The sequence below is a fragment of the Eubalaena glacialis genome, chromosome 8 (genome assembly GCF_028564815.1).
Source record: "Eubalaena glacialis isolate mEubGla1 chromosome 8, mEubGla1.1.hap2.+ XY, whole genome shotgun sequence".
NCBI lineage: Eukaryota > Metazoa > Chordata > Mammalia > Artiodactyla > Balaenidae > Eubalaena > Eubalaena glacialis.
In genome coordinates this window covers 18,405,517-18,432,165 of record NC_083723.1, presented here as the reverse complement: position 1 = coordinate 18,432,165, position 26,649 = coordinate 18,405,517, and the positions used below count along the sequence as shown (strand labels likewise).

The following is a 26,649-nucleotide window of genomic DNA, read 5'->3' as shown; positions in this document are numbered from 1 at the left end:
TGACATAAATAAAACAAAATGTTAACGTCTGTTTTCTTTAGTGGTGGAGACTTGGTTATATACTATTTATTATACTTACCTATCTTAAATGCTACACAATTTTAAATTTTTAAATTAAGTGTGAAACATAAAGTACATAACAAGCAACTGACCTTAACATTTACAGTAGGCTAAAAATTAAGTATCTTTATCCAAGTGACTTCAATTCACAAAAACATTAGTAATAATGCTGTTTACAAAAAATTCTTTGCAACCTATCATCTAGTAAGTCAAAGCTTTTATTGCTTCTGTCCTGGAAATTATCCTATAAATCACTTAACCCTGTAATGTTGACTCAAAATCAGAGAGTGAAAGGCAACAGAATCGACTCTTTCCTAGATCTACTGTGATCTCATTAGCTATTAACATTTAATGTCATTAACTTTATGTACATCTAACATCAACAGAAAAATATACATCAAAACATCTAGGACTCTGAGGAATATAAAGGGAGACCCATGTAATCCTGAAGCTCATCCTACCTCTCTGCCCAAGACCACCACCCTCCCCCCACCTTAGCCCTGTGGACTCAAGAATCTCTATCTTACATGCTGTCAGAAGTTAGCAATCACAGACAAAATTTATAAAGTAATGCTAAACACTGTTCCAAGGACTTTGCATTTATTAACTCACTTCAACCTCATAAATACTCTGTGAGGTGAGCATTCTTATTCCTGTTTTTCAGATAAGCAAACTGAGGCATACAGAGAGTAAGTAATTTGCCTAAAGTTAACGAGCTAGTAAGTGGTGAAGCCAAGATTCAAATTCAGGCAGTTTGGCTCCAGAGCATACACTCTTAATCAAGAATCTTTGCTGCCAATTGGACAGTCAATTAGAAAAGGGTTATCAGTAAAACTTAACCTGAAAGTTACAAATAAGCATTTGAAAAATGAGATTGAAAGAAAAAAGGATAGAACCAGTGTCTCCAAAGCAATTTTTTAAATTTCTTGCCAAATATTAAAAAAAAAAAAACTATTGTGATATTCTATTTCTTGCTTTGTAAATCAATTCCATTTTGCATTGCTCATGCCTTTAAGAGGAAGGTTCCCTTTTAATATAACAATCAGTGCACTCTTTCCTTTAACTTCTTTATTAAGCTGGTTGCAAAAAAGATATACATTCTCATATTGACAATTCTTGTCATGAACAAAAGCAACAAAAATAAGGCAATATAAGATGTGCTTCACATATAAACAATTATGTGGTAGTAGGAAATCTGGCCCTGTACAGCAAAAATATTAGGTAGCAAAATGTGAATAAGCCCTATATTCAGAAGATACCCAAATGTGTGAGCAAAGACAGCACACCCATAATAGAGCCCACTTAGGTTCCTTGTTTATTATGCATAATTCCTTAATTATCCATTTGTGAAATAAGAATAAACATTAAGAAACATGAGATCCAAATGGCATTCGTTTTCACAATATCAATACTAAACTCAAAATAGCAACTTCATTGAATATAAATGTTAAATGTTTCAAAAGTAAAAGGCAACCTTAATTTTTTGTAACCCTATGAATAGAGTCTGCAAAAAAAGGTAGATTATTTTACTGTACTTACAAGGAGACGAGGCCTCAGCCTGCACTGAAGGAGCATGAGCAACAAAGGGCAGCAAACAAATATCATTAGGAGCAATGCCCGTACATATCAGAATATCTCCGTGAACCACGTTCTACTTATATAGCCAATCTAGTAAACAACCAGCATAATGGAAGCTTACACCTCATGCGAGAGAATTACTAAATGAACTATACATCTATTAGAAATTTCTAAACCCCACTCCCAAAACAATTTTAGTACACCTGTCAAGTACTGTAGGTCATTTAGAAAAACAGAAATAAAACATACATGCAGCCTTTGTATTAAAATTTTTTCATAACATATAAACAATGTTCAGATATAAACCGTGAACTAAATGTTTTTTCTAAGTATGATTTATGTAATCAAGACTTTCTTAAACAAAGACAGGTCTTAGGAATATGATCTGTACAAACTTACAGTAGTGTATATTCCAAGAGATTTTCTTCCTATTATGATATAACAATATAACTCTTTTCTGAGTGAAGATATATGTTAAGGCTTAAGGTGTAAACACTTTGGAAGGCAAACAACTTAGTGAAGAAATTACTGTTCATTTAAAAATGTGTATCATCTCATAATAGGCCCCAGAATTTTCAAATTCACATGTGAGAATACATTTACATCTTAAATTTCTAGGAAAGGCACAAGCTTTATGTAAAAAAGCAGCAAAATTTTAAACCCACCGATTTTTTGAAAAAGCCATTACTTTTATTAGAAACAAAAAATGCTTCTCAAGATGTTGGCAACAGGTCATAGTATAGACATCTACTTCAAACAGTGTACTTCTCCCTTCAATTATATTCCAGTTGGAGGAGGAATACCTCCTTGGCTATGGGAAGTAGAAGTATTTGAGGGACTGTGTAAGCTGGTCTCCTTGTACACAAACCATGCATTTCCTCCCCAAAGTATCATATTCAGAAAGCCAAAGATCTAAGAAAGAGAAAAATAAACATGAAGATCTAGTATATAATTAAAATTTCATAACTATCTTTGTTTTCCTGTAAATATTTAATATCTACAGGCCGTATACCATTATTTCATTTAAAGTTTGAACTACACATAAAGTGGAATTAAAAAAGGAAGACTTCGCATTTCAATGCCAGATTTGGATACATAATGACTTATTCCCAATGAAATCTCTAAATTTGTAACATATAAAATCATGACTAAAAGATATCTTATTTTTGCATGCTCATTATTACAAGATGGGATTAAATTTGAGAAAAGTAACTAAAACCTTCCTTTTATTACTTTATATTTAGACTTCAGCGCTTCCAGGTGAAGAGGAACAACAGGAATCCATGGTTCCTTCTTTGGGAGGGCTTTTACTTTTCTCCCATCTGAATGGTTATAAACATCCTTTGTGCATCTTTTCCTATTTCCCTACTTTATCCCCCTACTACCATCTCCCTTATTTCCATAGCTGCAGCCAGAAGAGAAAAGGAGTCACAGAAGAACTTTACTTCACATCTTGCATTAGTCAACCTAAAAGAAATTAGCCTTCCTAGGTATAAATCTGACAAGATGAAAGTCTCAGAGATAAACAAACTGAAGATACCCTATTTTCAGTTTTTTATGAATACAAGAATAATAGTCACTTATGAGGTAAGAGTGAGGTAAAAAGCTTGAGCACCAGCATATTACTAAAGGCCAACTGCTTTCTATCTTTTTGTATATTTGGATATAAAAACAACATTTCTGAAACTGTCCATCTCAGATCACTGTCAATATATATGCAAAAAAAAAAAAGACTTTTAGATTACAAAGTTATAAAACAAAAGTTTGGTCAAATTGCTTTATAAGGCAGGACTGACTTTATCCACTGGAAAAATATTTTCCTGAAAAGACATGAGACCTTCCTAAAAATAATACCCTTGTTATATTAATAATATATCTATATTTGGATAAAATAACAGACAAAATAATAGTTAAATTTAAATAGACCAAAATTTTAGGATTTTTTAAGGAACTCTAAAAGTATTTTTTTCATACACCCAGAGCAAATCAGATTAGAGAAGGGGCTTACTTTAAAGTCAGATCTGGTTCAAACGTTGGCTTTGCCAACTTACTAGTTGCGTCACCTTGGGTGAATTAATATACGAGCTACATTTTTTCCCAGTTGTAAAATGAAGACAGTAATACCACTTTCCACATTCCTCTCAGAATTGTTGGATAACTTAAATAAGATATGAGTGTAATGACCTTAGCACACAGTCTTAGTAAATGTTAGTGACTATTATTAGTGCCTTTTGGGTCAAAGTCTTGCCTAATCAATGTTAATGAAAAGAAAGACTCAACCATGATCTTGTTCAAACCTGTTTACAAGTAATAATTTTCTTTACAAACTTTTTTTTGTTGTTATAAAGGTAAAGACTATATGATAACTAGGATTCTGATAAGGCTGGTAAAAATAAAATACATTCATCCAGAGATTTATTAAAAACTACTGTTTTCTTAAATCACTAATAAGGTTTTTCTAGTAAGTGAAATAACGTATTTTATAAACACTGCATACTTACCACAGATACATTTAGGGATCCCATACTAGTCACAGAGCCAAAATGACATATCACGCCTGGTCGTTTACAAGGCAGAAGTTCCTGGACAATATTGCGACCGGTAGCTGTTTTAATATCTGTAAGAGCTTTAGCCCAGGCTGAAGTGCTCACCAACCACAAAAAAGTGGCAACAAGAGTAACAACAAAGTCCTAAAGCAAAAATAAGTATGAATTAATAATGAACAGTTAATTTAAAGATACTAAATTTCAAATCCATGATGAAGGAATTGAGATCACAATGAACCCTATGGTACTGAGAAATGGCCTTCATGACATACTTCATAAAAAAGGCCACAGTCAACACAGCAAACATTGCTGTTTACTATTGCCAGCCCAGTGCCTGAGATACAACAGTAAACAAGACTTAGTTATCTCCTGAGGAGTCAGATTTTCACATGGAGAAATCAAAGTTATACACAGCCCTCACCACAACTTATCTAAGCCTCTCCCTCTCAGGATCATATATTGGATCCTGTTATCACTAATAACTGTATACCTCCATCACCTCTGTTTTAATCACCCCCTCTCCAATATCACCTCTCTCTTTCTAGCTTACTCCCTCTGGCACCCCAACCTCAAAAATCCTTTGACCTCACTGAGACCTACAATCTGATCTTCATTTCCCTCTTTAATTTATACTCTGAGGTCTTTCATTATAATCTCTTACATATACTCTCAATTCCCTTACCCTTCACCTGCTTCCTCATACTGTTCTGGAAAACCTCTAACTTTAGTTAAATCTACCTCTAATAATGAAATGGTGAAAAGCACACATCCTGGATGACTTGTCTCTTTTTAAATTCATGACCACAAAATTTTAAGAATACGCATTATATTAAGAAAGGGACAACAAAAAAATCTCTCAAGACCCTGTCACTACCAGTTTTCTAAGAAAGTCTTTGCCACTTATTACATTCCAAGAATAGGACCGAAGTTTTTAATATTTTGGATAATCTTTTACTGAACTAATAAGATAAAGAAAGAAAAAAATTTATTTTCCTTAATCTATTCTGCTGGGGAACTAGAATTCTGTCAACTAGTACAGACTACAAAGATCTAAGTAACATTTTTTTAAAGTATGCATTTGGATAGTGTAAAGAGTAAGTTCCACCTCATTTGGTCTTCCTTTAAATTAACAACCAAAGTGGGAACAATATAAAATTTGTATCTTTTAATGTTATGTATTCTAAGCATTCAGATATGCTCAAGACTATGAGTTCTTACATATCTGCAGCAAAAATCTCTCCAAGCTCAGAAATGGGTTTTGGAGCTTATCACAGAACTGTTTTGTTTTTTAAATAAATCTGGTTAGTTTTAAATTACTTTTGCCAACGAACTTTTAGTCATTTATGTCGGATAAATACCAGTGGTCATGTATGAGATATAGAAACTGTGATATATATAGCTTGTCCACCGGGTCAAGATGGCACTGAATAAATGCCTTGTAATTAGAGAACCAAAACAATGACTAATTTTACAAGCATGGTGGTACAATGTATTTGCATTTTGCATTTGAGCTCCCCACTGCTACTGGCCCTCTTAAAAAATGTATATCAAAGAGAAAAGAATAGAAACATTATAGCTTAAATATTTTGCACTGTGGGAGTACTCCCCTTCTTGCTGCTGTACTCTGCTGTACTTTGTGCTGCAGGTAAACATTTTCTAAGCACTTGCTAGAAATACAATGCCTTTTGAAGAACTGATAATTAGTATGAGGTTATCACATGTTAAACAAGTTCTCTCTGGGCTAAAGTTCATCGTTTTCACCAACAGATGTCAAATCCTCTTAATTTTTAGGTTTCTTCCTTCCAAATTCCTAATTAAAAATACACTGTTTTTTTCTGATTATGCTCTTTATGTCCACGTCGTTGATGGCTTAAGGCATGACATTCTTATATTTCAAAAGCAGGTACTTTTCTGAAAATGATGCACGAAGTAATCTTAGGGTGAGGGGAAGTGGGAGAAATGTGGGCCTCTGAAGACAGTCTGTGTGACTCAGGACTCTACTTAGTTCTGGAGTTATGCAATGCACAACCTGCCTGTGACAGCCCTAGTACTACCAATAAGTTAGGATATGATTCATAACAGATCTTATGATTTGGGATACCCTATCTTTGTTTAGTTTCATTTTATGGTATTTCTGATCCTCCACATGGCCTAGAACCCTTAAGCTCCTCCTACCTACCACAAAAAAGTGCTACATTTACTTAAAAACTAAAGTTGATTTTAAAATGTCACAGTTGAAATTCTCCTAGAAATACATTAGCAGAGAATTGAGAACATTGATAAAAGAGCATACCCTCATTAACAAATAGTACTTAAAAAAAAAAAATCCATGTCATATTTGGCTATAGTTAAAAATTTAGGTATCACAAAAAAATTTTTTTTACATTTATACAGTTAAATTAAAAGTAGAATCCAAAATTTAATTTAGAGGCTGGACTTTTACAAATAAGAACTATCCACCATACATTATACCAACAAAAAAACAACTTACGGAACTAATTCTGGATTATTACTCTATATGACCACTAATTGATCACTCTGAGGTGGAAAATTACTTTTGACTTTCTGAACGATACAACTAGATCAGTTTTATAGTTTTATTAGACAGAAAAACCCTCTACAAAAATAGACCTGAATGCTGCTTTAAAAAGTGTCATATTTTTAGGGCTTCCCTGATGGCACAGGGGTTAAGAATCCACCTGCCAATGCAGGGGACACACGTTTGGGCACTGGTTCGGGAAGATCCCACGAGCCGCGGAGCAACGAAGCCCGTGCGCCACAACTACTGAGCCTGTGCTCTAGAGCCCACGCGCCACAACTACTGAGCCTGCATGCCACGACTACTGAAGCCCGCGCGCCTAGAGCCCGTGCTCCGCAACAAGAGAAGCCACCGCAATGAGAAGCCCGCGCACCGCAACAAAGAGTAGCCCCCGCTCACCACAACTAGAAAAAGCCCACGTGCAGCAAGAAAGACCCAAGGCAGTCAAAATAAATAAATAAATAAATAAATAAATTTATTTTTTTTAAAAGTGTCATATTTTTAAAGCTTACTAAACAAAATACAAGAAATAAAAGGCTCATTGCTAGATTTAACTTAAATTTGTTGGGATAATGACAAACTGGCAAGAAATGTCTTCATTTGGAATTTAAACTATAAAGAATTTTAACAAAATATAGTAACTATATGATCACCATAGTTTTTTTTAAATAAGGCTTGTAAAGTTCACAGAAGTTATAGATTACTGATACATAATTTCTGTTGATTAGGCACTGCAAATTAAAAACGTTGATGTCGGGGCTTACCTGGTGTCGCAGTGGTTGAGAATCCGCCTGCCAATGTAGGGGACACGGCTTTCAGCCCTGGTCCAGGAAGATCCCACATGCCGCAGAGCAACTAAGCCCGTGCGCCACAACTACTGAAGCCCGTGCACCTAGAGCCCGTGCTCCACAACTAGAGAAGCCACCGCAATGAGAAGCCCACGCACCGCAACGAAGGGTAGCCCCCGCTCGCCACTAGAGAAAGCCCGCGCACAGCAACAAAGACCCAATGCAGCCAAAAATAAATAAAATAAAATAAATTAAAAGAAAAAAAAGGTGATGTCTATCTTTTTGAAAGGCACCTAACAACCAAGAAATATTTTATGAAAACGTCAGGTTTGAGAATTTCTTCTCAGACATATGAAATGGAATAAATATGAAGGGTAAAATATTGTTTTATTCCTTACTTACCATCTGCATTCTTATGATCCAGGCAGCAAAAATTAAAAATAAGTAAATAAATAAAACCTGTTATTTAATAATTTGGCCTACCCTTTAAAGTAACTTCACAAATAATAAGCAGATGTCAGTGGTCAGTGTTTTCTCAGGATATAAATGACCAGTATCACGAAAACACCTCTGTTGTCCCTTCAAGTCAGTAACACTAATACCGACTTTGTAGTTATTCTTTGGTAGTGGAGGTCCAGTTTAAAACCACAGCTTATCTCTGGATTTGCCACCAATAATCCAGGGCAATTTTACTAACTAAGTCTCAGAGATTATTTTTATATCTAGCTCAGTAGACCCTGAAGCCAAAAAAGGTATCAGGACTTCAAATCCAAATCCTTTGTTGCCATGTTAAAGATTCAAAATTAGCTCATGAATGCCACTAATGCCAAATTCTATAATTCTTATAGAATTACCTGGGTCAGATTGTAAATTAAGGAATTTAAGAATACAGACCAGGAGTCAGCAAACTTTTCCTGAAAAGGGCCAGACAGTAAACATTTTTGATCTCTGTCACAATGACTTAACTCTGACACTACACCATGAAAGCAGTCATAGACTATCTGTAAATTATTTGGGTATAGCTCTGTTCCAAAAAACCTTAATTTGAAAAAAAAACCAAAAACAATGAGTCAGATTTAACTTGTGTGCCATAGTTTGTGGATTTCTGATATAGACTATTAAGTTGAATTAAGGTATAAAGGGGGTCTCTTTGAGAAAAGAGAAAAAAGATAAGAAATAGGATCACAGTTACGGGACTACTAGCATGGTCAGCAATTCTTCGAATCAAAGGCATTAATTTCTACTTAATTTCTCTGCAACTTGCAACCTAATATGCTCTATCACATATTTGAGTTCTTTCCAGGTTAAAACAGAGTTAGAAACAAACAAACAAACCTCTGTACTCTAGAGAGTACAGAGAAAGTGCTGCAAACAGGCTACAAGAATTGGGTTAAACATGACAAGGAGAGCAAGCTCAACCTCTTGGCAAACACAGGTCAAGACACAATGAAACTGGTTTATGCCAAGAACTTTTTTTTCCAGTGTAAGAAAATCCATATTTAAATTCAAATATAATGTATACTTATATCTTATATAAATTATTTTTTTTATAAAAAGAAAGTGATTACTTACAACCATGGGAAGTTTTCGACTATCACGATACAGGTTCATGTAACCAACATAGAGCAGAAGAGCAGCAATGCAGTACAGGAAGACAAAGACTGCAAAAGTAACATAGAATTGTGCAGAAGAAGAGTAATCTCCAATAAGGACATAACTTTTCCAATCTACATCACACACATTTACACCTTGAGGTGGCTGAAATGATGCTTCATTCAACCTATTAAAAAAAAAAGTCTCAAATAAATTTATGAATTACTTGGACTCTTCCAACAGAGACAGAAATACATCTTCTGTATTTCTAATACAAAAGTATTAGAAAGGCAGAATATTGAAATAACATTTCAAAAAAACACTCCCCAAATATATTAAAACATTTTCCTTTTTAAAAAATGAAAAATTCAAATATTTAAGTAAATTTAAATTTTCATAAGAAATGTACATAAATCATAAATTATACCTCGTAATTGGTTTATGATAGACTGAATATAGACTGAATTAAACACTTTCACACCCAGATACTATCTTCCTGTAATAAAAACTTAGCAGATTAAGAGCATTGTTACAAAATGGTTTACAATTTGAGACATGATATTCCATTCTAGGAGGGAGAGTCTGTGGGACTAGCACCAGGAGAATCAGTTGTAATGATTCACATTTTAACTCTGCATTAATTAGCTGCTAACCCCACAAAGTCTTTAATTTTCCCTATCCATAAATCACAAAAGCACTTATCACCAAAGAGGCTGTAACCGTTCCTTGTACTGGAATTTTATAAGAGAAGGATTGAGAGATGGAGAGGAAATGACTGATTACCAAGCACTTGCTATCTGACATATCTTTAATGTAAGATTTTATTTAATCATCAAAGCAACCTTAGAAGATTTAAATTTATTGAACAGAAAAATTGAGTCCTGGAGAGGTCAAGTAAGTAGTTAGTAAGTGGAAGAAGATTCACACCCTGACTTAAACACAGGACACACCCAATAAACCTTTTAATGAATACTGAGGTCAAACAGAACTTACAAACAAAATAGTCATAAAATAAATATTCAGAAAATAAAGTTTTATGCTAGTGAAAGAAACACAAGGAGCTCTTCACTTTATATAAATACATGTCTTAAAGCTATATAATGCACATTATTATTTAGTAATTGCAAATACATGAGAAATTCGGATTTTTCATAAGTTGTGTTTGCTTCCACAACATGGCCTCTCAAACTAAGGTGACAGAGCAGGCTTGTTTTGTTTTGAAATTTCCAATCCACTGTGGGATGATAGAATAAAAGTGTCAAGGCAACATCATATGAAAGTTTCTAAATGCTTACTGTTATTTTCTGTATTTATTTCATCACAGTCCAGGAAAATAGTCTGCAGACAGGTACTGGTCGCACGCACCACACTTTCAATAGCAATGATCACTACTTACAAATGAGCATGCAATTAAAAAATTTCTACCCCCCAAGATCAGTAAGTTGTTGGAAATTTTAATGAGTCAAAAAGAGTTGTTAAACCATAAAAACAAACAAATAACTCACCTGAACGGATAACCAAAAGTAGCTGTAATCGTTTTATTGTCAGAAGGTTTACTTTGACAAGCCACTTGAATTTCTGTTTTGCCCTTAAAACCTCCACAGGTGGCAAAAGCAAAGATAGAAGCAATCTACACAAAGTGAGACCAAAAAAGAAAAGAAGCATTACTGTACCCAAACATAGGTCATTAAAAATTTAAATATAGTGATTATTAAAAATTGGCTCGCTAACATTCTTAGAATTCTTATTTACAAATTAAGATTGTGAAAATTATTTTAAAATTTATTTGCAACTCTCAACAAATGTGATTTTATTGTCCCCTGAGTATAATATAGAAACTGGTATAACAGCCCATATAACAATACATTTTAACACACCATTGTAAAGCAATTATACTCCAATAAAGAAGTTAAAAAAAAATACATTTGCTCAAATTACAGTGTACCCACTAAATATTAGTAGGAAATTCAGAGGAAGTCTTATTTATTAGTATCAAAATCAAAAGGGGGTAAATTGGAGGTATTTTATTTGGAACCTAAGGGTAACTATAAAGCCAAGAGACTACAAGCAAAGAAGAGATCTTATTTCATGAGTTTATAAGGCCTCACTTGTGGGTATTTCGAGGTCTCAAAAAGTAGTTGCAAATTTGTTTTCCTGATCATAAATATGCTCAAAGAAATGTAATGGTGTTTTCTCAAATGCTAACCAAACAGGAAAAAAACTGAAAGTATCCTAAATATTGACAGGTAATCAAATATACTGTAATTCATTTCCACAAGGGAACATTATGCAGTCATTAAAATGTTGGGAAATATCTAATGATAAAGAAAATGGTTCAATACATATAAAGTTTGTTTAAGCAATGCGTTGTGCATGAGTCTACATCTATGCATACACACACAACAAAAACTAAAAAGTCTATGCATCATAATTTTAAGTGGTCACCTCTGAACAGAAGACAAAAGATAATTCCTTTTTCTATTTGTATCTTACGAATTTTCTACAAAACAAAACAAACAAAAAACCCAGATACAGTGTAGTGACCAAGAGCTCAATCCTTCAGCAAATGCTGATGGCTCTATTTATAAAATATATTTGGAATTTGATCACTTTTTACCACCACCATCACAACATCCTGATCAAAACCACTATTATCTCTTGCCTGAATTATATGGTAACAGCCTTCGAAACTGATGCTCCTACTTCTGTCCCTGCCCCTGCTTCAGTCTATCGTCAACACATCAGCCAGCGTCATCTTTTAAAAATATAAGGCAGAAAACTTTATTGTCTGCTCAAAACTCTCCAATGGCTTCTGAGTTCTCTCCAAATAAAATCAATGTTCATATAATGGTCTAGAAGATCCTTTCCTCCTTTAACATTTCTCATCTCACGTTGCTACTTTTTCCCTTGCCAAATCTCTTTACACAAATGGTCTCCCTGCTATTCCTTAAAGACATGGGATAAATTCCTTCAGAACCTTTGCACTGAACTATTCCCTCTGCCTGGAATACATGGCTAACTTCCTACTTCACAGCTCCCTGTTCCAATGTGACCTTATCAGAGAGGCCAGGCCTTTCCCTAACCTCACTACGTTAAATAACAGCGCCCCTCCCACCCCACACTATCTATTCTCTTTATTTGTACTGCTCTATTTTTCCTCCACTGTAATTACCAGTGCCTGACAGTACTTCATTATTTGTTTGCCCACTTTTCTCTAGGATGTAAACTCAAAGAGGGCAGGAACTTTGTTTTGCTCAAGGTCACAGACATCCAGCAAATAGATAAAATTCAGTACAGGTCTGGTATCAAAGCCTATACTGTTGAACACTGATATAATGCCTCCCATGGATTAATCCAGGACCTTGAATCAGGCCATAATCAGGATCATAACCATCCACGAAATTTTTTTTCCATGAAGAAGAGATATATGAAAAGGAATCTGGTTATAGATATGAAGAGTTTGGTATAATGTCAGCACATAGTTTGGAATCTTCCGTTAAAAGAGTTAAAAAATAAAGAAAGAAGAATAGATACCCTCTTAGCATAAATGTGCATGAATACACAGAGTGAAAACAGAAGGCCAGGAAATGAGTCTTGGGTATATATCCACGTTTAGAATTAGAAAAAAGAAACAGGATACACAAATTGAATCAATGGAATAAAGAGGCCAGAAATAGATTTGTGTGTATAGACAAATTATATCTAACAGAGCTGGCATTGTAGGGCACTAAGGAAAAGAGAATGGTGGTTTTAAAGATGTGACCACAAACTCCTTGATACTCCTCCCCTCAAGAGGTGGAGATTAATTTCCCCCCCTTAAATGTGGATAGGACACAGTGACTTGCTTCTAGTGAACAGAATATGGTAGAAGGACTGGGATGTCCTTTCTGAGGTAAGGTAATAGAGACTACAGCTTCTGTCTTCATTTCTCACTCCCTTGAATCACCTGCTCTGGGGGAAGCCAGCTGCCATGTTGGGAGGATACTCAGGCAACTTACAGACTCATGTGGTAAGGAACTGAGGACTACCATCAACCATGTGAGGGACCTTGAAAGTATACTGTCTGAGGCTTGCCAACAGTCATATTAGTGAACTAGAGGGGGGCCTGAGATGACTGCAACCCAAGCCAACCTCCTGGGAGACCCTGAGCTGCAACAACTCAGCTAAGCCACTCCCAGATTCCTGACCCACAGAAACTGTGAGATAATAAACTGTCTATAGTTTTAAGTGCTAAGCTTGGGGTAATTTGTTATTTGAAATAGATAACTAACACAAGGAAGGACGGTCCAGGTGGGCTAAAGTCTTAAATGTAAAAAGTGAGTCTAAAAATTATGAAGACAATATAAAAGAAAACTTGTGATCACAGAGAAGGGAAGAATTTCTTAAGAAAAAAAAAGCTAACCATAGAGATTGTTAAATTCAACTACAGAAAAACAGGGTTTTTTTTAAAATCAAAAGTCAGCTTCTGAATGTAAAACAAGCTATAAACTAGGAGAAAGTATTTGCAATAATGTCACAAACGATTAGTATCTATGTATACAGACCTAAGAGAGACTCTTGCTCATGCATACTACATGATGTGCACAAGAATGTTCACAGTAACATTGTTTATAATATCAAAATATGGGGAGGGGAAGCAACAGGAAAGTAGATAAAATATATTGATATACAGTACTTACAATGGGAAGTTACATAACAATGAAAATGTACAAACTACAGCTACCTACTTCAACAAGGATGAATTGTAGAAACCTAACGCTGAGTGAGGAAAAAAAAAAAAGTTGCCTAAGACTACACGGGGGTATTCCCTGGTGGCGCAGTGGTTAAGAATCCGCCTGCCAATGTAGGGGACACGGGTTCGAGCCCTGGTCCGGGGAGATTCCACATGCCGCGGAGCAACTAAGCCCGTGCGCCACAACTACTGAGCCTGCACTCTAGAGCTCACGAGCCACAACTACTGAGCCCGCGAGCCACAACTACTGAAGCCCGTGCGCCTAGAGCCCGAGCTCCGCAACAAGAGAAGCCACGCAATGAGAAGCCTGCGCACCGCAACGAAAGAGTAGCCCCTCCTCGCTGTCACTAGAGAAAGCCCGCGTGCAGCAACGAAGATCCAACGCAGCCAAAAATAAATAAATTTATATTAAAAAAAAAAATTAAAAAAAAAAAAGGTTACACAGGGTATAATGCCATTCTTTTAAAAGCTCTGTTCACTTATCTACATCACTCCTGCCGCTGTCTTCGTTCAGGCCCTCACCATTTTTCCCTGGGACTAACCCAGCAGACTCCTCCTTTCACTTTTAAACTCATTCCCAAAACCATTCATCTTTTACTGTGGGCTTTAGAGCTGCAGTGTCCAGTAAGGTGCCATAAGCCACATGTGGCTACTGAGCACTTTAAAAATGGCTAGTCTGAAATGAGATGGCTGTAAGTGTAAAATATACCATGGTTTATGAAGATTTAGTATGAAAAAAAGAATGTAAAATATCTCATCAATAATTGTTTATACTACTTGTTGAAACAATAATATTTTGGATATATTGGGTTAAGTAAAATGTATTATTAAAATTAATTTTGCCTGTTTCTTTTCACTCTTTTAGTGTGGCCAGTAAGATGCTTAAAGTTACTGTATGGCTGCCATCTGTAGTTTGCACTGTGTTTCTATCGGACAGAGCTGTTTAGAGTGATGTCACACTGATATGAAATAAAAATCTGGTCATGTCACCCCCATTTGAAGAGATTTCCTCAATGGCTTTCCAGATCTAAATTTAAGGGGAAAAAAAATTTTTTTTAGGCCCAAACTTCTTAATTTGGCATAAGAGGCAGGGCTCAGGTAGCCTCAACTTTATCCTTCTAGATTTATATGCTATACTCCCTGCCAGGTCCTGTACAACTCTGTCACACTGCACTATATACTGTACTTACTGTTCCTGAAACACACCAAGGATTTATGTCTTGGATATGTGTGTTTATCCTGCCAGGATTCCCCACCTCTGCCCCCACCCTGGTTCTCCAACAAGCTCATCCTTTAAGGCCCTGCCCAGTTCCTTGTGGTGGTACTATTCTGTCTCCTGGGCTGAATAGATAGACTTGAGTTCACTACTTCTATTATAGGCATTTTTCTTGTGTATCTTGCCTTATTAAAAAAACAAAACAAAAACCCAAAAGCAAAAATGATAAAAACTAGTTTCCCATTTAATACAAAAATTAGTATATAAATGGCATACTGTACCACAGCTTATTGCTTTTAAGACTACTGCCTTTATCTCTCCCTTGGCAGACTGTCATGTCTTTGCATTTGCTTTTATTCAGGATTTTCAGTGCCTACCTAGCAGGCCTGACATACACCAAGTGCTCACTAAATAACTGCTTAATTAAAGGAAAAAAAAATCAATTTCCAATAATGTACAAATAAAACCATATTTCAAGTCTTACATACTCATTATTTCAAGCTTGTCTTTTTGTTATGAGGATAAATAAATGTCATGTTTGCCATTTTGGTCTTTATCTTATGGGAAAAAAGGGATAAGGTACACACTTTTTACTAAATGAAGTACAAACAATCTGAGGGTAAACTATCCAACCATCTCACCTCTCCCTATATTGCACTAGTACTGATTTCGATGAGAAGTTATATACTGGCAGCCCATGGGTGAAACCTGGCCAGAAGATAGATTTGTGGTTTTCCCAGTATTCATGAAAAATGTGAATTTGTTGTCAATATTTTCGTATCAGCATGCTGCACATAAAAATTTGCATTTCCTGTGTGGGTGTGGATAAAGATATGCCAGTATCAGACCTATATCCCCCATAAGGCAACAATCACATGGAAATGAGTGACAGATGACGCCTAAGACAGGGTATGTGCTTTCCAGACTGCTGTCACTCTCTATTGTCTCTACAACCCTCAGGATGCGTGTTAGTTACCAGTAATCAATGAACTTCTACTATTTTTTTTTCTCCCAAACACTTGTTTCACTCATTTACTTTATGAGGGGTTCCTATCAGCACTTCAGTTCGTACTTCTAGTCTAAAATGAGGTGTTCTAGTATGCTGATTTATATTTCCTTGCCACTTATGAAACTAATTCCCCCTTCTCTCTCTATTCCATAAAGAATGACTGAAACTGCTGATATGAAATTCCACCTGTAGAGTAACTAGTAAGAATCCAGGGACAGGATGACAGCAAGCTTCTATTCAGGTCAAAAGGTTCCATATTCATTATGACAGCCTCAAGTTCTACTTATCTCTCTGCCCCATGGACCCCCATTAGTGACACGACAGATGCCTCACTAATTTAGATACCTAGAATATCTATACTCTATATCTAATATCTGGTCCTCTAGAATACTACTCTCTAAAATAGACTGGAGTACTCATCTAACTGGTGTACAAGAAGAAAATATGTCTATTTATATCTACTTTTAGACTTAAACAAGGAAATAAAGCTTTATTAAAATTAATATACTGCTGAAACCCATGCTGGGTCTGTATGTCAGAGAGTCAGATGTCGGGGCAGTATGTTGGGTATTCTGAAGGTAAGGAAGTCCTGTAACAGGGAAGGACAGACAGTGATACCTTCACCTATTCTTCCACTTTTAGAGTTCATGTAATAATGTGAGTGTGCCTGGCTAAGTGTCTTTATGGAATAAATTATCTACTTTTAACCAAACTAACCTTCACAAAATGGACTGGTGGCTTAAAAATGTCTTCACAGAAACTACTGAGTGATAATACAAAACCTCATGTCCAAAAGAGAAAATAGAAGCATTAATACTCTATATGAGCTGCATTCATGAGCCACATTACAAGGTAAAAACAGATTCTACTTAATCAGATCAGAAGTTGGCAAAAAAAGAAAAAGAAAAAGAAAAAGAAAGAAAAAGAAAAGAAAAAGAAATTATTAGACAAATGTCTGAAATAAGGATTTTTTAAAATTTGAAATATGAATGAAATTTACCCTGAGTGTATATAATATGCCTTAAGATAATGACATAGTAAAACATGCATCTAAGTTATAGATGCATACTAGGGCTTTGTGTATAAAATCTTACAGTGACAGAGTCAGCCAGAGTCCCAGTCCTACTTCCTATTCCCAGACCCTGCTCAGCTCACAGGGTTCTACTGGGGAACACTGGTACTCATCTAATTTATGGGTATCTTTCACATGTTTCTAGTTGCAGGGTCCTCACTGCTATTTAATTTCGTGATTAATCTGTTCAGGAAAATGATATAATTGAAATCTTCAGAAATATTAATAGATCAAAAAGTATATTGTATATGAGGGTTTATGTGCCAAATCAAATGCATGCTGTCTTACTAAATCAAATGATCATTCAGTACTTAAATGAACTATCATAGCATGTTTGCCTTTACAATCAGTCAGATTAGAATGCCTAGAGCCAAGGTATTGATTTTTCTAAATCAGAGTCTGAAGCATTTACCAAAGATATTCATTTTAAAAAACATTTTGTTATTGATGTTAATATTTCAGTTTATTCCCACTGTGCACTAAGCAGTGAAGTCAGTTTCAAAGTTCTTCAATTTCACTCTTCTATTATTTCCCTCTGCTTGGAAAGTACAATCATAGAAAGTTCTAAATAGCCTTCTAGTACAGTTCCAAACCCTTAAGAATTTGGATCATGAGAAGTAAACTTGAGTTCCTGCTGAAATAAATAGCTAGAAGATTTTTGCTAGCTCAATTATTACTGTTGAAAACATCTTTATGTCACCTTTATTCTTAAACAATTGTTAACCTGAGTATGGAACTAGAAATCTCTGAGGAACCTAAATATACTTATTTTAAAATCATTTCAGACAGTTCTATTATTTTTATGTCTTTTGGAGCGAATCAATATTCCGATTGTTGATCTGGATGGCTGTCTTGAAGTGAGTCTGTCACTTCACGGAAAACTGATAGTATTTGTTGCCACTGATATAATTTGAGCTTTTAAGCAAACATTAGTTTTCTTCATGTATTTTAGGATATTTGACGTAAGCTCAACTTGAGAGTATGTTATTTCCCCCTTTCCCATCCTGGTCTACTGGTTTTATAAGTCATCTCCCTGCCCAGTAGTTTTTTGGTCATTTCTACCAGGCCTTCTTAATCCCCTACTCCAGCGGTCCCCAACCTTTTTGGCACCAGGGACCGGTTTCGTGGCAGACAATTTTTCCCCGGACGGGGGTGGGGTGTGTGTGTGTGGGGGATGATGGTTCAGGCGGCAATGCAAGCGACGGGGAGTGGAAGATGAAGCTTCGCTCGCCCACCCACCGCTCACCTCCGGCTGGGGTTGGGGACCCTTGCCCTACTCCACAAATACCTTATCTTATGATGGGACCGCAAACTACCAACACAGGAGAATATTCCAGTTAACACAAATCCAGACCTTAAGCAGGTAGGTTGATTCAGGTCTTTGTTAGGGGGCTATTTCTCCCTCTCTCCACTTCTTTAAGTACTCCACTCCATGGAAGTTATAAAGCCAAACAATAGGTTGAAGCTTTTTCTCAGATTTATTTCCCAGATCCAGGAACAGTCCTTCTCCCACCCATATTTCCATTCCATTGCTGGTCCCCAATGATGTTTATCCTGTATTAGAAAAGCAATTCTCAATGTGTGGTCTGTGGACCCCAGGGAATACCCAAGACTCTTTCAAGGCGTCCACGAGGTCAAAAATATTTTTACAATATTATTACAACATTATTTGCTTTTTACACTACATCGACATTTGTGCTGATTTGCACAAAAGCATTGGTGGGTAAAACTGCTGGGCTTTAGTAAGATCAGCAAAAGCATCAAACTGTTATTTCACTGCCATGCATTTGCAGTTAAAGAAAAAAAGCCAGTTTTACTTAAGAATGTCTTTGATGAAGCAGAAAAATTGTTACTTTTATTAAATCCTGACACTTGAGTCTTCTTAATACTCTGTGTGATGAAGTAGGATGTGCAAATACTTTTATTACTGAAAAGACAACCTACAGACTGGGAGAAAATATTTGCAAACGATGCAACCGACAAGGGCTTAATTTCCAAAATATACAAACAGCTCATACAACAAAACAACAAACAACCCAATCAAAAAATGGGCCGAAGACCTAAATAGACACTTCTCCAAAGAAGACATACAGATGGCTGATAGGCACATGACAAGACGCTCACGCTAATTATCAGGGAACCTCAAATCAAAAGGACAATGACGTATCACCTCACACCAGTCAGAACAGCAGTCATCAAAAAGTCTACAAATAATAAATGCTGGGGAGGGCGTGGAGAAAAGGGAACCCTCCTACATTGTTGTGGGAATGCAGACTGGTGCAGCCACTATGGAAAACAGTATGGAGGTTCCTTTAAAAACTAAAAATAGAGTTGCCATATGATCTAGCAAATCCACTCCTGGGCATATATCGGAGAAAACTAATTTGAAAAGATACGTGTACCCTAATGTTCATAGCAGCACCATTTACAATAGCCAAGACATGGAATCAACCTGAATGTCCATCAACAGATGAATGGATAAAGAAGATGTGGTATATAAATACAACGGAATACTACTCAGCCATAAAAAAGAATGAAATAATGCAATCTGCAGCAACATGGATGGATCTAGAGATGATCGTATTAAATGAAGTCCGAAAGAGAAAGATAAATATCATAAGATATCACTTATATGTGGAATCTGAAATATGATACAAATGAACTTATTCACAAAACAAAAAAAAGACTCACAGACATATAAAACAAACTTATGGTTACCAAAGGAGAAAATAGGGGGGTGGGGTATAGGAGTTTGGGATTAGCAGATACACACTTTTATATATAAAATAGATAAACAACAAGGTCCTACTGTATAGCACAGGGAACTATAATATCCTGTAATAAACCATAATGGAAAAGAACATGAAAAAGTATACATATATATGTATGTGTAACTGAATCACTTTGCTGTACACCAGAAACTAACACAACATTGTAAATCATCTATACTTCAAAGCAAACAAACGAACAAAAAACCCCACTTTTACGGCATACTTAAATACAATGGTTGTCTGCAGGGAAAGCATTTAAACAACTGAGTTGTTTGCTGAACTAGTCACTTTTTTCGTTAAATACTATGTTTACTTGAAAAAATAAGTAATAAACAAAATATAGGTATTCGGACTTGCATATTTGTCAGATCTTTTTCTTGAAAAAGATGAGCCTTTCACTTCAAGGAAAACCAGCAGCATTTGTTGCCATTGATGTAATCAAACTTTCAAGTGATTAATTATTGTTATTTTAAAAAAATATTTTTAAAATGTCTCAGCTTAAATTTCTAACATGGTAAGTATCAATCGATACAACCCCATAAACAAAAGCTCTTTGAGGCACTCAATATTTAGGAGTATAAAGGGGTTCTCAGACCAAAGTGTTTGAGAACCACTGTATTAAAGCATTTTCCCTTTAATGTTTTATCAGAGATTGCTATTTGTATGTGTGAAGTGAGTGTGTATGTGTATATATGTACATTCTAAAACCACTGACAACATATATATATATAGTCTATGAAAAAAACATCTAGTATATCCCATGAGAGGGTTCAAGGCAAACACTAAGAGGATTCCAGGTAGAAGAAACAGACAGCAAAGGCATAGTGGTAAGTCAGTAAGTCTATTACAAGTTTTACATGTATATAGAGTCCTAGTAGGCACAAGATGCCATTTGAAATCCTTTTTTCCCTTTCTACAATAGGGGAGAAAAGAGAACACAAATGGCAAGGTTAAGAGAAAGATAAGTTTCTTAAAAGGTAGTCTGTGCCATAGACTGATAGCCTAAAAATTTAAGTATTAAGCAAATGGATGAAACAAACATCATTCTGAGTATGCCTCATCCCCTATACTCTGTAATATCATTTGTATTTTCTAGGCTGCTCCTCTGTGCTATATTATAACCACAAAATTAGAATAAAACATGGTCCCTGTTTGTAAAAATCCTATAATCTACTTGGGATGACTAAACTTTTAGAGTATTTTAGATAAACTAGTACATATTTCTGAAAGTTTGTTTTTTGTTTTTTTTTTTAATTTTTTTGTTTTATTTATTTATTTATGGTTGCATTGGGTCTTTGTTTCTGTGCAAGGGCTTTCTCTTGTTGCGGCAAGCGGGGGCCACTCTTCATCGCAGTGCGCGGGCCTCTCACTGTCGCGGCCTCTCTTGTTGTGGAGCACAGGCTCCAGACGCGCAGGCTCAGTAATTGTGGCTCACGGGCCTAGTTGCTCCGCGGCATGTGGGATCTTCCCAGACCAGGGCTCGAACCCGTGTCCCCTGCATTGGCAGGCAGATTCTCAACCACTGCGCCACCAGGGAAGCCCCTGAAAGCTTGTTTTTTAAACAAATTGATATATTTAATGCTCAAACAGTTATGGGTTTTCTTACTCATCGTTTTTCACACTAATTTTCCTGGATAATAATTTACCCCAAAGTAATGTTTTTAAATGTTCTTTTGAATTTGCTCATTAATTATAAGTATAAAATCAGAAAAAAAAATTCAAACTTGATAAATGAATCAAGAAAACCCTACTTGTTTTTAACTCCTCCTAAGATCCTGTTATAAACATGCATGTAACAAGAAAAAAATTACTTCAGGTACCTTATGGTTTTGTTTCTTAAGCCTGAAATTTTGGGTCATCTTTTCATTAATTCATTAAAAGACCAATCAGAAACACAAAGGTAAGTTACTGAAAAGACTAAGAACAGACTGTTTGAGTCCAGGATGTAGTAATCACAACCATGGGATCTGAGTACATTACTTAATTTCTCTAAGCCTCAGTAACATGGAGATGACAACGGTAACATGTAATATAGAGATAACAACCCTCATAGGTTGTCAGAAAATTAAATGAGAAAATACAGGTAAAGTCCTAGAACATATACTGAACTCAATAAATATCTCCTGTTAACACTGAGAGTAAACTTGGCCAGCACAAAAATATTCATAATTCTAAAATTCAACCTAATTAGTCTATAATTCCTTTATATACTCCCAAACAGTATCCCTTCCACAATTTTGTGTGTGTAGAATTAGGAAAGCATTATTACTTAGATTTATTTAGAGCTAAACATTTGACCAGTGTTCACCCTAAGTAGCAAGAAAGTCCAAAACACAGTGTTCAATATTAAAAGGAGATAAAATCATTTTAATGAAAAACTTTAATCTAAATACTAGTGATAACTGACTACAAAGTAAGATCCAAATTAAAATTTACTAGAAAAATATTAAATAATTGAAAAAGCTGCTTTGATAACATTAACCCTTGCCTTTTACTTCCATGTTCAACTCCTACACATGGGGCATCTAATCTCACCTAAATTTTATCTTGTTACCTTGACAGGCTGCTAAAAGCAGGAAAACACGCAAACAAATGAAAAGTCTACAATATACCATTTCTAAAGTTTAAAATATGTAAACGAGACCTTAGGGATCTTGAAGGACCGGAAGATATGTTAGTCATAAAAGCTCAAATTGTATCCACTGTCTGGATCTAGTCTTCCTAGAAACACAGCATTTCAGTTCTGAAGAACCTACTAAGAACTGTTCAAATACATTCTCATCATTCACATATTTATAACTCAGTCATTCCAACAGCCCTGTGAAGTGTTGCTATTCCCATATAAGTACAACAAAAATTCAACCTTTACTGAGTACTTATTACACAAACAGAGCTAAGGCAATGTCACTGCCAGGCACTGTAACTAAGGGCCAGAAGTAGATTAAAGTAGATTTATGTATATATATATATATATATATATATATATATATATATATATATAAAAAAGCATGGTGGCTACAGTTTAGAAGCAAAAGAGAAATGCTTCTGCTTTGGTGACTGTATTTTTAGTCTGTCAATAAATATTTATTGGGTACTTGCTTTCATGTCTATGAGGCCTTCATATTTGTGACCCCTTGAAAGTTACATATTATCAGGTTATATCTTAGTCTAACATCTTCTAGAAAATTGCTAAAGGTAAGCTGATTTGGGGAATTATTCTTGTAGTTATATGGATAGTAAGCAGCCTTTATCTAGATTTTAAATTTGTTTGTAAACGTATTTATTGACTATTTTTAGAGGTAACACATACATCTCAATCAACACCTTATGAAACTTGAACAATTCATTCAAAACACATTTAAAAATTCCTACTATGGGCCTTTCTCCTCTAGAACCTTGTCTTATGCCTCTCTGCCTCTGTTTTAAACCTTCTATTCACAAGTCTCTTCTCTACAGCGCACACACACATTCAATCATTCCCATCTTTAAAATAGGTTACCACCCAATCTCTCCCATCTTCACAGTCAAATAGTGGTCTACTCTCACTGTCTTCTCTTTCACCATACATCCATTCAGACTACTACCATCTGGTTTCTGATTTTACCGAAACTGCTCTTACTAAAGCCTCTTGATTACCAAAATCAAGGGATGCATTTTAGTAATTATTTTTCTTAACCTATTGCACCTAATATTGCTGAGTACTCTTTTCTTGAACTATCTCTAATAGTGATGCTACGATGTTATTTCTCTCCATCTTCCTAACAATACCTTTTTCCTTTGCTGCCAAATACCTGCTCAATCTCCAGCCCATACCTGTCTTTTAAACTCTAGATCCATGTATCTAACTGCCTACAGGATACTTCCACTTATATGCTCTAAAGAGACCACAAACTCAATCATTCAAAACCTTACTGACCTTCCACCAAAAATCTGCTGCTTCTCCTTAGTGATCTGTCTTAGATAGATGTGCCACTACTAATCCGAGTCAGAAATATGGCAGTCATCTTACAGTCCTCCCTTTTCTTCACCCTACAAATATATTCTAATTTCTAAACCTCTCTTTTCTAGTCCCACTGCAATTAGTTTTAGGCCTTCATTATGTTTCAAACAACAGATTTCCCTTTCTTCAATTATGACCTTTCCTCTCCAATTCATCCCGCACACTGCTGACAAAATAAAAATTTCTAAAAGGCAAATCTAATTATATTATTCACTTGTTTATTTACTCTTGAATGAGTGAATCCACCCTACATGGTAGGAATTCTGGGCTTAGATGGAAGCTGTACGATGAACAACCCAAAATTCTGTACCTGCACATATGCATTTTCTTAAGAAAAGGGCCCAGATTATCAAAGGTTAACCCAAAGGATTAAGAACCACTGGCCCATAGGATAAACTCCAAACTATTCTGCAAGCCCTTTGAAACCTTTCAGAATCATCTCAAACCACACCCTCCCTCCCGGTATACGTTCCAGTCAACCCCAATTACTTTCAAATTCGCAAATAGGGTTATGCTGCTTCAACTCTTCACACCACTGAACGTAAGATTCTCTTTGCCTGGAAAGCCACTCCCCAACCATTCCCCAAGTGAACAAGTACTCGTCCTTCAAGTGTTCTTCCATCTATGAAATTCTCTCTAGCACCTCCAAGCAATCGATTTCTCCTTCCTTTCACCTACTACACTTTGCCTATACCTTTATTATAGTATTGGCCATATGGCATATTCATATTTGTTTTCATGTCTTTCTTATTAGGTCATGAGGAAAAGACCATGTTTTATTCACATGGTCTAGTGCTAGTGCTTAGCTCAGCACCTGTATATAATACACACTCAAATATTTGTTGAATAAATATTCTCTACACCATGAACGAATACTCTTTTCATAAAAGATTCTCTTGTGTAATAGTAAGTTGTTCAAACTGAAAGTAGTATTTCCTTAAGCTTAAAAAGGACATTTTTCAAAATATGTCAGACCTATGATCACTAATAAACTTATCACTGTTTTAAAATATTAAGGAAAATATTAAGAAAAAAATTAAGTCTACATTTTAAAAAATTGACGAATAATAATATAAGCATAAATATAAACAACTGCCTCTTCATTTATTTAAGTGAAATTTTAAGTTAATTATAAATTTAATTATAATCCTCAATGATATTAAACTACTAGGTATAATAAGACTTTTTCTTAAACCTGATATTTGATTAGCTCAGTTAAATGTGTTTTTCCTCCTGCAATTTAAAATTTTTATATACTCAAATAAGAATCTTCTTTATATTTAATCTGGATTTAGGCTTAACAGAACCCTAAATATATACATTTAGGTGTCTTTAAAGTAAACATTTGTGTGAAATTAGCACTATTTCAGCTTTCAGAAAACACCAAGTAAAACTTTGGGGGAAACGTAGGAACCCTTGGGTGCAGGAAGGAAATCAGATTAAGCACCCATTAGAGAATCTGAGTTTCTGTGTTACTTTAAAAAACATCCTCGGCAGGTTATTTAAAACAGAAAATCCTAAGTTCTTACTCTTCACCACTTTATCACTAACATACAGGGTTGAAGAATTACGGATGTAAATGCTGCTGGCTAAACAAGCAACTTGCCTGCACGCTGGACAGATGACAGCTGCCTATAAATACGGGCCTGAAAACCACCACTGGAATATGTCCTAGGCCACGAACTCCGAAGGCACTGTGCAGTGCCTGGTGTATTCACCAACTCCTCCAAAGTGACTGATCATCACCAAGGTCGAAGTAATAAATCTGCTTTGATGCTAATGACTGAGAGTGTTCCCAGGGAAGGACTAAAAACTGACTGCAGGCTGTTGCTGGGAAATACCTAAAACAAACTGGATGGCGATTCCTAACTTGTGTTTCAGTCGACCGGACTAACAACGCATTTTGCTTAGACCTTCTCCCCTACTCCGCCCACCCCCGCCCGCTTCCCTGACCCCCAGTTTATTTTTATCCATTTTTAACTTGGGGCCAATCTTAAAAGCAAATTAAGACCCGAGAGCTCGTCAGATCACTTGGGGAAGGCACACCAGCTTTCGACGGAGCGCGGCCTCCAGTCCGCACGGGGCAGAAATGCACGGGCTCTACCGGAGGCGCAGAGGCAGCGCCGGCCGGGGTGCTACTCCGGCCCGCCGGGTTTCGGTTAGACCGCAAGAGGAAGTTTTCTCTTCCCTTGCGGGAAGCAGTGAAGCCAAAGAGAAATTTGAACCACCACTCCCCGAGGGACACCCAGAGGTGAGCTTCGGTGTGGGAGGGCGGCTCCGCGTGGGACGGAGGCAGCCGAGGGACTCGTGATTTGACGCCGACCGCGGCGTCCCCGCCCCGCGCGGGCCCAGGCCGCGGCCTGCTGTCCCCTCCCCGCGCTTCCAGTCCCGTCCGGTCCCGTCACGGGGACGACGGCGGCTTCGCTCCCCCGCGCGGAGCGAGCCGCGCCCCGGCTCCCGGAGCCCCCAGCCTCCCCGCCGAGGGCGCCGGCCGGGCCGGAACCGAAGCGGGAGCGGCGGCGCGATTCCCCGCCCGAGGGGCGCCGGTTGCACTCACCCACTCGAGGACCTTGATGAAGCCGAGCGGCTCCTTGAGCGGGTTGAGGTTGAGCTGGAAGGAGGACATCCTCTGAGGGAAGGAGGGAAAGAGAGTCAGGACGGCGGGGCGGAGGAGGAGGGGGACCGACAAGGCAGAGCTGCACGGCCGCGGGAAAGGGCAAGCGGGGCGGGCTCCGGGAGGCGGGC

At 36.6% G+C, this 26,649-nt stretch overlaps 1 protein-coding gene across 1 annotated transcript; it reads right to left on the bottom strand.

Moving 5' to 3' along the window:
* Window positions 1-1,113: 1,113 nt before the first annotated feature.
* Window positions 1,114-26,649, bottom strand: SYPL1 (synaptophysin like 1). Its single transcript, XM_061197605.1, has 5 exons — window positions 26,462-26,649; window positions 10,610-10,734; window positions 9,084-9,291; window positions 4,140-4,328; window positions 1,114-2,550 (listed from the first exon to the last, which is right to left on the bottom strand). Exons 1-5 carry the CDS (start codon window positions 26,528-26,530, stop codon window positions 2,416-2,418), a joined length of 726 nt encoding a protein of 241 aa, XP_061053588.1. The 5' UTR covers window positions 26,531-26,649; the 3' UTR covers window positions 1,114-2,415.

Coding starts and splice junctions, on each gene's coding strand:
- SYPL1 (XM_061197605.1), bottom strand. CDS start 26,530: ATGTCCTCCTTCCAGCTCAACCTCAACCCGCTCAAGGAGCCGCTCGGC. Junction 10,735..26,461: donor TCATCAAGGTCCTCGAGTGG/GTGAGTGCAACC, acceptor CACTTTGTGTAG/ATTGCTTCTATCTTTGCTTT. Junction 9,292..10,609: donor ACTTTTGGTTATCCGTTCAG/GTGAGTTATTTG, acceptor TTTTTTTAATAG/GTTGAATGAAGCATCATTTC.